Source organism: Coturnix japonica, chromosome 2, assembly GCF_054131305.1.
Source record: "Coturnix japonica strain WE chromosome 2, WE-NBRP24, whole genome shotgun sequence".
Classification (NCBI taxonomy): Eukaryota; Metazoa; Chordata; class Aves; order Galliformes; family Phasianidae; genus Coturnix; species Coturnix japonica.
Window position 1 is genome coordinate 76,994,517 of NC_140664.1, and position 13,045 is coordinate 77,007,561.

The 13,045-nt window shown below is 38.8% G+C and overlaps 1 protein-coding gene across 5 annotated transcripts in view; it reads right to left on the bottom strand.

Annotated features, from left to right (window-relative positions):
* Nucleotides 1-1,230: 1,230 nt before the first annotated feature.
* MYLK4 (myosin light chain kinase family member 4) overlaps nt 1,231-13,045 on the bottom strand; it is a 76,214-nt gene continuing 64,399 nt past the window's right edge. For 3 of the 5 annotated variants that reach the window (XM_085540308.1, XM_085540309.1, XM_085540306.1), the window contains 5 exons: nt 11,679-11,749; nt 10,861-10,989; nt 10,188-10,340; nt 9,767-9,839; nt 1,231-5,933 (listed from right to left, as the gene is read on the bottom strand). In XM_085540308.1, coding sequence (XP_085396434.1) covers nt 5,853-5,933; nt 9,767-9,839; nt 10,188-10,340; nt 10,861-10,989; nt 11,679-11,749 — 507 coding nt within the window. In that variant the 3' untranslated portion in view covers nt 1,231-5,852. Of the gene's footprint in view, nt 5,934-8,208; nt 8,283-9,766; nt 9,840-10,187; nt 10,341-10,860; nt 10,990-11,678; nt 11,750-13,045 lie in introns of all 5 variants that reach the window. The other 2 variants (XM_085540307.1, XM_015854497.3) reach the window with 2 other exon arrangements.

The window sequence follows — 13,045 nt, forward strand, 5'->3', positions numbered from 1 at the left end:
CAGTCCCTTTCCATAACCTTTCATTAAAACAGCCCATAAAAGTAGTCTCTGGAAACTTTAGGAGGCCTTTAAGGAGAAGAAAAAATAATAATAATAATTAAAATTAAAATTCAGTTTTATTGAACAAATGGGCACGGCTGAAAATATTCAGAAAACTAAAATTAATTTGAAAATAATTAAAAATAGGAGAAGCTTAGTGTATGTTTCCAAGTCCTGAGCAATATTAAAGTAGCATTAAAAAGCTGCAAAGGAAATTTACTGTGAGCAGGTGTTTGAAATAATTGGGGGAGAAAAAGAGTTGACTATTAATTAATGAAGAATTATGAATGTCCCTTGTTGGACTTTTTTTCCTCTAGTCAACATATTTTTAACCACATGCACTTAGTGAACACATTTTAAAAGTGTGGAGTTGCTTTACAGACACGTAGTGGGAGCTGAGTGTTATTTTATCCATATTTATTTTATTTTTGCCAGTGGCATGTATTTAGCAGGAGCTGTTGAGATGACTGAAGTACTACGACAAAGTCTTCCTCATCAGCCATAATACACAAATGCTAATATTTAACCACCACCCTGTCAGCTGCCTGATGAGGCTCAAGGACATTAAAATCTGAACCATAGTGACTGGCTTCAGAAAAGCACACCAAGGGCAAATGCGCCTCAATAATAGAGCAATATTGTAACAGTCACTGATAAAGTTAAGGACCACTAGAAGACTTTCTTGGGAGGAAAGTGAAAGCAAAGCCCACACAGTCAAATAACTTGGAAGAGTAATCTCTCACCTCATTATATAGCACACACGTCAAAGGAAGAGGCTACCCAGCGCAGCTCTGCTGAAATGATGAGTGGTCTCCAGGCTCTGTGGAGCTCATGCAGGTGGGGTGTGTTCTTCAGACAGCAATACCAAATAACAAGATGACAATCAAAAGCATGACAATTCAGAAAGAAAGGAGATCCTTTAGCTAAATAAGCACCAGTAATTTCAACAATCTCTTCTTTTCTCCCTAGAGACCTCACCTAAGGACTTGCAGAAAGATTTCAGCCCAAAGTACCTCAAGCTCCAGTTATGTGCAGAGAGAGCAGAGGCTTTGCTGCAAGGCGTGAGAAGAAGATGTGAGCCCAAGCAGATCTTCGATTGAGGTACAATTGAGGTACCTACATTTATTTCAGTGGAATCCTTTAATTCCTAGTATAAATGACAAGCATATTAAACACAACATACAAAAACTCTAGAGTAAACAAAATCAGCATTTATTCTTCTTGTCTGTTTACAAGATTGCTTTATGTTTTCCCAAAAGAACATGTACCAGAGAAACATGAGTTAATCTACAAAATCAGATATGGAAGATGGCATGAAAATCCACATGCTTTGAGATTTACTTCTTATATGCCTGTCTTCTAAGGGAAGTTGCTGTGGGGTACACAAACATTAGTTCTGCCACTCCAGAATGTGCTTGCTAACTCTACTGACATGGCTAAAAACATATTTACAAAGCATTACCTCTACCAGTCTTATACTTTAAACAGGTAGTTAGTTGTTCAGCTATTAAGCCTTCATGGAAGGTGAAAGAATCTAATGTCCCTAAACAGATTCATGCAGTGTTTAGTTTTATTCACACAAGACATAAGGACAAGTATATATCGGTGATGATAAAAGTAGTATGTGAAAACGCAGCATCCTTCTGGAAATCAGAAAGGAGTTTGGAGTATCAGTGCTCATTCATCACCTCTGTGTCTTTGGCACTAAGCAGAACTACAATTCTTAACCCATATTAAGAGTTCACCAGCAAGAAAATTCCCTGCTCACTGGTGGGGCCAAATGAAGGGGATGGGATGTTTTTAGATCCTTATTGGCAAAGAAGAGAAGAACACCTCCTGGTGAGAGATGTTTTACTGAAAGAGGCTGCCCATAATTTGTAACGTCGGCATAAAACCAAAGATGCTAAAACATCTTGACTCTTACTGCAGCAATTTAACCACAGCAGAAATATGTAAACTCACTGAACTTCTTCAATTGTTAAGAAATTAGGTTTCTCTTTATTTTAACTGGTCAAGACTAGGCCAAAGTAGGTGTTCTGGGTTTCGTTTTTTTTTGTGAGGATGGAAGATTAAACCAAGCTCCTGTGCTACTTGCATCTCAAAATGTGGACCAAATATCTTCCTTGTTTAATTCTGTAGAGCTGCACTGTTATTCCTGGTAGGAATCAAGTTATGGAAGAGCTTAGCTTAGCCTTTAACTTCATTCAGATTCTGACACTGGAAGGAACATGAAAAAGAAATTAAGAAGTAGCCAACTGCATACTCTTTGAGGGTACTCAGGAGTGACTGGCTTCAGGTTCTCACAAATATCAATATGATAGTAGGGAAATATTTCTGTTGTATAGGTTTTTACCAGTTTCATACCCTACAGGTTGTTCAGTGTGTAAAAAGAGTTGGAAAGCCACTAGCATCCACCTTGAAACAAATAAACTTGTTAGTAACTCCGATGCTAATGTTAGACTGCTCTACTGTATCCTGGGTAAGACTGAGATATTTTTCTAGCTGAGTGTCTCTGCTGTATGTACACAAGCAGGAATAACAGCATCCTAATTCTTAAATACGTCAGGCAAATGAAATTTTGCTTTCCTGCATCAAAAATACAACAGTGTACATAGAGCAAATACTGCATCTTGATGCTTTATCCCTGCTACCACCAATGATGTTGCTATATGATTCTGTTCCCTGGTGATTCTTGTAGTACGTGCAGCCATCTCTGGCTGTCTGTGGATATCGGGCTAAATGGAGTAACCACAGTTAATAAAGTGCCCTTCATGCCCAAACAAGCTCTCAAGCACAGTAATTCACAGTCTACAAATAAAGTCTCTTAAGCCAACATGCAACAAAAATGATTAATAAGCAAACTCAGGTAGATGCTGTTGAATTAATAGAACCCAACGGACTTGTTACATAGTAGAAAATAAATAATGCTATGTCAAAACAATAACTTAATGTTGTAGTGTTTAGTTATTTTTAAATGTATTTATGGAAAACAACAACAGACACAGAAGAGCACAGTGCTCAGAGTGCAATGAGACAAAATTAGAAAGGCAGTAAAATAAAGCTGTGACAAGTATTATTTGGCTAAAATTGCAGCAGTCAGCAAAGGTACCGACAAGCATATCTACAGGCATTTATCACAGACACACTGCTACAGTGATAACTGTGCAGTGCAATTTTTTGTATCCTTAACAGCAACAATGTTTTTAGTAAGGGGCTTGTCTCCCTTTTGACTCAGTGCTTTGAGGCAATAGCAAGAAGGATGCTCAGGTCTTCTCCCCTGAGCTGGACACCTGCAGGCCTGTGCTTGTGCCAGGAACCAAGTAGTGCCTTCAATCACTGCAGGCACTCAGGCAGTCTTCCTCCAACTTTCCCACTCATCCTCTGCTACAGGAGTTGTTCCAAGGATGAAACACTGGGCAGCTTGTAGATAAGACTCAAGAATACAACCATCATTATCCATGTTAGTAAGATTGAAAGATAAATCCCTTTAATATTTTAGCACCCTGCCCAGTTGCCCAAGCAAAGAAATAAAGAAGTACCCCCTCCTCAACTCTTGCCTTTTGAGAGGGTCTTCCCTCTCAAAGCAGTTGAAATACGTCAAGCTCTTCCATCCTTACTAGTAATTCAAATGTGTATTTCTGACAGAGAGCTGTACAGCTGAACTCGATGGATGTGTGTAACAAAGGCCATGTTCCTCAGTAATCTTCCAGAGTATCAGTGGACAACTCAGCACATTGCACTCCAACATTGGCTGATCCTCATGGCATGAAGCTCTGAATCATGGCTCACTTGTACAGTGATAAATTATCTTAATTCAACCGAGCAACAAAGCAGATAAGGCTATAGTCACACAGTTGGTTTAGTACAGTTAATGAGATTCAAAATGACATGCAATTTATTCATACTCATGTAAATGTCCACCACAAGAAAAACAAAACCCAAAACTTATAATACTGGCAGTAAAGTGTGCAATAAGATCATTCCAAAGCAAGCCAGCTGTATTTGAGTCTAATCATTAACTTTGTTACTGTTCAAAAAGCTAACAGTATTTTGAAGGTAGTCAGATAGGAGTGGGAACTCCAGCCCTAGCAGAAAGATAGGTTTTCTATTTATTTTGCACAGGGAAACATGAATAGTGACTAAAGATAAGCAGCCTAGTTTCTACCTAAAGGTCATATTCTGGTTTTCTTGCTTTCAAGCTGCTCAAGAGCAGCTTTCCCAGAGAAACTTCCATTTCTGCTAGTCAAAGCTTACTTCAGTTAAGACTACAGATAAGGATTTCAAGGTGGCAGTGCTCTCCATGGTATCACAGTTAATGGCAAATCACCATGTGATTGTTGTAATGGTTCTCATCTATTCACGGCTATTACAACACATCAATATTTCTCAGGTTTCACAGCTGTAAGAAGCCCTCTTTTGGTTTACAGAAGCAGTCTTAATAGATCTACTACAGTGGCTTTAAAACACTAGATCAAACTGGCTGTAGATAATGTCATGGCCAAGACGTCCCATTAATGGGGCCCTTTTATTTCATCAGTGCTATTCAGAAAGGACAAAGGTATTAAAGTGGGTGGTAATGAATAAAGCTGTTCAGTTTTGTCTTCATGTTGATCCCCTTTAATGAAAGACATAAATATAAACATGTATGAAATGTATAGCTAAATATATAGAGATAACTATGTTAATCTGTAGTTGGAACAGAACTGGATTAATCAAAGGAAAACGAAAGGCCCTGCAATATGTCAGCATCATGGAATAAAATACTTGCTATGTGTGTAGTTCTGAAACCAAGCAGTCAGAAAGCCATGTACAGCAGGGAATAAGTCTCGTTAGTCCAACCTCACAGCCTAGGCAAGTAAGACTCAGATTCACTTAATAAAGAACCATATTCAAACAGTGTCAGAATTCAGCTGTTTTTTCCTTCCTTGGAAAGGTTTGGGAGTAAGATAAAAAGAAAAAAAATAAAATAAAAAAAAATCCTTAGAAAAACAGAGGTTCTAATGAGCAGAAGACTGACTCCCCTCTTTGCCAATAGTCTTAATCAGTTCTTAGCAATAAGGAAAGTAGCTGGTGTAAAGTCACCCTCTGTTAAAATAACTCTGAGTTATACTTGCATAGCAGAGAAGAGAGTCTGCTTGGGCATGACTGAATAGTGCCTTTTTTTCTTTCTCATGGAATTAATCCAAGTGTATTTAAAACGAACAGTAATTCACCAGGCTAAAAAATCACAAAATGTCTTATGGTTGTAGCAACTTCACCTACCTGCAAGGAAAGCCTCAATTCTCACTTTTATTGGTATTAAATTATCATGGCTTTAACTTCAGTTGAGCGAATCCTTAGCTCATTTTAGTGTGACATAAACTTCAAACCTCCTACATTATGCACTTTTAAACTGACTGGTTTTTTGTTTTGGGTTGGTTTTGGTTGGTTTTGTGTGTGTGTGTGTGTGTGTGTGTGTGTGTGTGTGTGTTTTATGATTTGATTCCAGTGCCAAATCAGCCTTGCCTATACAGATAACAAAGTGCCAAGTTGCCTTTTGGCTGATGAGAAACAGACAACTTAAACCTGGTAATGTGAACCTTAAGGAGCTTTTGATAACTAAAAGAGTGGAGGACAAAATAGAAAAAACACTGTTATGAAACCAAGCAAACGTGGCACTCCTGGACATGGAGAACATGGCGCTCCAGAAGAAACAACTTCCCAAACCGGAAAAATACTCTCCTTCTTTTGAAAGCTGAATAGAGAAGCAGCAGCTCAGAGATTCTGGGACTTATTCTGCAGCGAAAGCGCTGTTGGTCCATTTAGTAAAAGATTCAGTCATGGCAGGGAGGTAAAGCACCAAGACTGCTGATATTTTCCAACCTCTTAGCAGCAGTAACCACACAGCAGCTTTTCTGCAAAACAAACAAAAGAAGAATCCAGTTATTTCAGCAGTATACATTTTTTATTTGGTTAAGCATTCTAACAACCACACGGTGGTTTCTTTGTGCCTGATGAGAAGAAGGCAGTGCTGAAGATTCTTGCTTACAAAGGGCTCTTGCAGACATCTTATTTGTGTGATGTTTTATGAAACGCTAAAAGGACAAGGCCTTCTTTGTTAGGTGGAGAACAGGTCCTGGATGTCTTCCTTGAAATGCATCTACTCTGCTCTTTGGTCGCCCTTGCCGTACAGATCCCAGCAGGGAAAGGGAGAGTGCCAACCTCTCCATTTATTTGTGTTACCACTGGAAGCATTTATGATGCCAGGTCTAAATCAGATGGCATTTGAGTGTATTATTTTGGGGTAAATGTGGTACCCACACTATTTGTTTGATAAAAATAACTGAAGGGATTCTTTAAAAACTAAGCAGGACTATGACTTTAGATCCACTCAAAGCAAACTCAAGTAAGCTCCAAATAGAAATAAAGAAGCAGAGGAAATAACACTTCAAAAGCCAAAACAAGGTTTTTCCGCATGTTATGTCATGGGTGAGTTACTATGCTACAAGGCTATTAAAAGTTCATTGGAAAACACTTTTGACTGCTGTCAAACAGTCAATTTATCTCAAAGTTGATCTTGATTCCAATAGAAATGTGTGCAATACAGCGCTTCCTGGATTAGAGAGTTCTCAGTATTAGGTTGCTGTGCATACAGTAAGTAGAAATGGTGGATACAGACAAAACCACTAGTCTTGCAATGGTTCAAGAAAACCTTTTTTGCAATGCACTGCATGGAAGTACACAAGTGATTGCACCAAAGATTCATGTAACCTCTTCCAGGACCAGTGAAGTAGGGATGAATGCTGAGGACTGCAAAGAGGATTCATTCTGAATGGATTTTCACTGCTGAAGGTGATGTTGAGACATTATGTATCAGGTAGCTACATGGCTTTATATGGTAAGATGGAGATGATAATGGTACCTTAGTCCTCGCTGACCGCCAGTGTACCATGGAAAGACAACTTCACATACCCAAGATAGCCCATTTAAAGTTCATTAACTTGTGTGGGACTATACCACACTGTATAGTACCTGATTAAATCATATGGTTAGTCAGAACAAAAAATTCAACCTCTCATGAGAATCAGTCTTTTTCACATATTTCTGGACAAAATTACTGCAAATAAAATCCATCGTATCCCTTGCCCTATCAAGCAGAGAGTGGATGAAGGCAGCACTAAAAACTTGCATGCAGTGAAAAATGCACTACTTTTATTTTGGTATCCTGGTTGCTATTCCTGATGCATGACTAAGAGGAAGTGGTTTTACAGCGTGTGTGTTCTCAGCCTTGTCCACATCTTGACCCTCCACTGAGTTTTGCCCAGAGATGTCCTCAGAATTTCTGAGTGGTTCCCATGGTCCTTCAACAGAGTCACTAACATCTGTGGTAGTTTGTAAAAGGGACTGTGGGAATTGCTATACCGGTTTATGGAGATACAACACCTCCCGAGATAGCTGGATTTCAAAGTGGCTGAGCAAGTATGCTTTGGTCAAACAGTAGAGATAGAACATGAGAGCAGACTTGAATCTCCCTGGCCACTATGGAGGAGGCAGCCAAGCCAGATTGAGAACCACTAATGAAGTGTTTGTTAACTAAAAGGCAAAGTCAGAGAGACAGAGAAAGAATGAGAGATGCTCTGTCAACATTGTTTTGGATGCTACGGGCTAAAAGGGCAGAGGAGTGCCCGTCAAAATAGGGTCCTCAGAAGTGTGGAGCAACTTCTTTTAGGGAACACCTCACTTTCCTTTCAGTACAGTTACTGGAACTGCCCTGAGGGTCTGGCCCATGCCTTTGCTAAAAAGTAATTACTTTTCATATTCCTACCCTTTAAAAACCATACTCTAACCACAGCATGAAAATCTGAAAGCTTTCAACACTGAAAAGTTATGGGGTGAAATCTTGCCCCATGAGAGTCAGGGAGAGCATAACCATTCCCTCTAAAATGGTCAGGGTTTGCAGCACATATGGCTTCATATATACAAGGGTTTTTGTACATTGCTCTGAGTTGGTACAAGTGATAGAGCCAGCTTACGTTTTGAACGCTTTCTAAACAACAGTGAGGATAGTGGTAAATGCATTTTGGAATGTGCAGTTAGAAGCATGCTTGGTTTTCGGCCTCCCGCTGATCACCTCCACAGTGCAGTGGTATTTATTTATTAAAAAAACAACACTTAGGACCCCAAACAAACCTTCTGTTTTGCAGCTCTTTCAGAGATTACGGATCTGAAGGTGCCTGGGACTCACAGTCACCTTTAACCTTCTTCTAGGGAAAAACAAAAAAAAAGAAAGAAAGACAGCTACCATTACTGGAGCATTAGTTGAAGATCAGTCACATCTCAACTCTAGTTAAAGTAATGGTAAAACACCGAAACATCAGCATCTTTAGTGAAGCTGTTTTGGAAAGTGCAAGTGGCGTGAACAAAAAGTTTCCAGGGGAAGAACCACAAAGGATGAATGAATTGTAAGGTTTCTATTACAGGCAGGCTCTTCTCAAAAGAAAATTGGTGATAGGAAGCAGCATGCCAGGTGAGCAGCCTGTGCCCTTGCAGCGTTTGAAAACAACAGCCTGTTCCCAGGTTGCAACAATCAGAGCCTCCCTGGAGTCAGACTAAAGGGACCAAATGCTGTTCTATGAAACTGGTGACAAACTCTCTTATTTTTACTGTCTGTGCTCACAATATAAAAATCTAAGAATCTCAAGGGCATTGCTGTTCTGGGAAATTACAAAGAAAATCAAATTTCAATTAAAGTTGTAATAATTTATTTGATTATTATTTCCCATTTTACACTACTGCTGCTTACCCTGACTTTGTATAGCAGGAATATCTCTCAAAGACAGATCTGTTAGGACACTACTTAGTCCATCCTGCCACAAACCTGCACCATCTCTTCAGCACAATTACTACTATTTTACTGTCATCACAATCTTTGATCTTATTTTATGAAGATCATTTTAATAATTAACAAGACAGTCTTAGCGACAGGACAAGGGAGAATGGTTTTAAACTAAGACAGGCCAGGTTGGATGGGGCCCTGGGCAACCTGATCTAGTAAACATGGAAGTTTGGTGGCCCTGCCAGGCAGGGGGGTTGGAGCTTCATGATCCTTGAGGTCTCTTCCTACCCGGGTCATTCTGTGATTCTGATTCTGTGATATTAGGAGGAGGTTTTTCACAGAAGGTGGTGACGCACTGGAACAGGTTGCCCAAGGAGGTTGTGGATGCTCCATCCCTGGAGGCATTGAAGGCCAGGCTGGATGTGGCTCTGGGCAGCCTGGTCTGGTTCTGGTAGTTGGTGACCCTGCACATAGCAGGGGAGTTGAAACTAGGTGATCAGTGTGGTCCTTTTCAACACAGGCCATTCTATGATTCTATGATCCTAGGCATTAGAGCCGCCATTTTATTTAACCTAGATTTGCTTTATCTGCAAAGGAGGCAGTTAATATTGTGCTCTGCAGGCTGTAAAAAATCAGGCATGCAATTAAAATGATCCCTCCCTTAAACAACTAAACTATAGTGTGGACTCAAATTCATCCAGTGAGAACCTCCTCAACACACTTACCAATTAAATTATTAGTTACAGCAGCTAAGTAAAAACAAAGGGACACACATGGCTTACAGTGACAAGAAATACAGCAGCAAGGTGGGCTACAAAACAGATGAGGGAAATGTCAAAGCAAATAATGATATGCCAACAGAGACAGGCAATGGCAGATCCACAATGCAGAAGGATATTTAAATTTAGGAACCTGGAGCCTGCAGTGGAGCTTGTGGTCTGATAACCATGGGTGTTTTAAGGCAGCAGTGGCACTTATTCTCCAGCTAAAAGAAAAACAGAATCCTATTAAGTATTTTTACCTAGAATCTTGTAATTCAACAATTATCTACAAGTCTTGTGTTCTGCTGTCATGCAGTTCTGTCATTTCAGGATATTTTATGCCAGATGGCAGCTAGTCCAGGAAAACACTAACATCAAAGCAAAAACTCATTCAGGTAACTTCAGAGAATGTTATGGACTCGGCAAACATCAATAAAATGGCATATAGAAATATTTTACATGAACATCAAAAACTGATATGTAATGATAATTCTGCAGAGAAGCAGTACAAGTGATACAGCTACAGCAAGATGGTACTGAACACACGTTTCAAAGATCCAGGGATCACGTACCATTTTTCCTTGATGAGAAGCTTTGAGATGAAATCTTTGGCCTGCTCAGAAACACCTTGAAACTCCTCATCTTCAAAATCCCAGCTGCAGGCCAGGATATTATTGAGGGTCTCATTGTCATCATCACCCAAAAAAGGAGACAGCCCACTGAGGCTAAGTAAAAAGGAAGATGTTAAGTTCTTCTGTCTCTTTCCCTTCCTGCACATGATCTCTGATGTGACATCTGTGATTGTTCTGTTACTTCCAGTCCACCTTAAAGCAGTTTATTATCTAAGAAGGTTTCCAGACCGTTCCCATTTTCTCTTCTATTAACATTTTTAAATAATCACTCTTTCTCCTTAACAAAATAAACATTATAGTCTTTCACTGAGGGTCATATTTTCCAGATCTCTGACCACCTTTGCAGACACAAACTGGGAGTTTATCAAGAGGTCCACAGTATTCTGGAAGTGTAATACGTAATTGCTAAAGATAGACTTGTAATGAAACAAAGTAGAAAAGTTAATGGTGACTGAAAAAAAGAGATCAGATTCCTGAATATGAAATTTGGAAAGAGGTCTATATTTTTTATTACATGTACTGATTTTGTCAGTCTTCCAAACAACAACAAATCTGGATGACTGACACAGAATAACCTGGAAACAGCTTAGAAAGCAGATTGAATCCTACTTACAGCATGTAAGCAATGACTCCTACACTCCACATGTCTGTAGGAAAGGAGACAAATTCATAATTCACAACTTCAGGAGCAAGAAATTCAGGAGTCCCAAAGTTTACTCGAAGTTTTTCCCGGGGTTTATATCTAGGCAAAGGAAATATTAACAAAGGACATTATAGCTCTAAAGTTATATCCTAAGTTGTCCAGCATTTAGTGGGATTTCAGAAGCATATGTGGCATTCAGGAGGAAATCAAGGACAGATAGAAGTACAAATTAAAAATAAATACTACCCATACATAGGAATGAAGAACATTTGTAAGTTTATGTCATACTTCAGGGTAAAACTCAACAACTAAACAAAGTAAGAAATTCAGATTTCTAAGATGACTTAGAGCAGCTGTTATCATCCTTTGGAATCTTCCCCATATTATAGATTATGGTGTATGTTTAAACAAGAAAGCGATAAAGCATGAATTATAATGTAAAAGACTCTGAAGGCCTCTCATACTCTCTTTTGAAGAATCTCATGACAATGGGACATGAGAACAGACAAGAGGTTCCACAAATTTCGTTGATTTTAGCTGTACCAGTATACTTATTCATTAGAATCAGACCTCTTTCAACCTTCAGCCTGAAAAAAGGTTTCAGAACTAAACTTTTTTTTTACCCAACTTCAAACATTCCTTATTAAAAGTTGTCTTTGGTTAAAAGAACCAACTTGTCACAAGAGCAGTAGGAGAACATTATGGGTCAAATATGTAACCGCAAAGAAGTAATACTTCTTTGATTCTTTCCTAATTCATTTGCAAGCAGTAATAACATAGGCACATACCTTCTTGCCAATCCAAAATCAATAATTTTTATTTGATTTGCAGATCGGTTCACACATAGGATATTTTCCGGCTACCAAGAGAAACCAGAAAAGACTTCAATGAGAGACAAGCACGACAAACAGGGCTTTTGGAAAACCATTCTGTGAAAACCACTGAAAACAAGGTAAACATGCCATAAGCACCTTTTTCTTTCCTCCTTGATCAGATTTCTCTGAATGGGTACAACCCCTTCTATCACATAGCAGTTGAGGTTGGGTGTTCTATGTCTGACAACTGCTTCTTTTTCTTGCTTTTCAGTTTGACATAAGGCAGCAGTTCTGATAAAGAACTTGTAGGGGGAATGAGGGAGAGAATGTAGACATCCATAGTGAGGTTTCAGGATGCTGGCATGGTGATTTTGCAGACCTTAGTAAGCTGACACTGGATTTTTTACTTATTTATTTTCTTTAAAAAGAAATTTACTGGGCTTTGAAATTTATATCTTTAAGTTTCTGTGTTCATAGATGGTCTGGCAGTAACTGTCTGATTGAGCACTGATATATTATGCTAGTTACAGCAGCTTTATGTTTTCATCAGCTGTTTTACCAAAAGGTGGGATTCACAGGTTAAATCCCTCTTGATTTTCACTGGGACAATTGTTCTTCATTCCCCTGGAAGGAATCCATTGGCTTCCTAAATTACTCCCAAATCAAACAGAAGGGAGCGAAGATAGAATATGGCCAAATGTCTTTGAAATGTAAATATCTAAAATAAATTAATCGCCAGCAGTTTTATAGTTTTATATACTCTGTCTTGTTGCTCGTTGAGTCCCCTTTGAAATAAAACAGCCCACAACACTTAAAACATTAGTTAACCTTTGTCACCATCACTGATTCATTTTAAATGCAGGACTTGCAAACATCACATGTCCATAGTTTCTGTGGTCCTAGATGATTATAGTCAGGATGAATTTCTTTCAATCTCAAACATTCAAACTCATCTGTTACTGACAACAATCTATGAGTAAGCAAAACAGAATGCAGAATCTGTAGCTGGCAAGCACATGAAAAGAGAAGTCTGTGGGAAGAATTCATTGGATTGTATGTGGGCCTTTTGGTCAGCAGTATGACAGTAAAACTGCACCAACTCCAAGAACATAATTAATATATCTCAAGGACCTGTGTGAAATTCTTGATAGGTTTCTAGCAATCAAGATGTTCATAAAGAAAAAGAAAGTCTGGTCATTGATAAAGCAACTGAAGCAGATCCCAACAAGCATCTGTTCACTTGCTTAACATGTGTAATAATATAAATACTAACAACTCAGTTATTACAAGACAAAAACAGCAGCTGTAATAAAATGCTCACCAAAACCAAAACTCTCTTT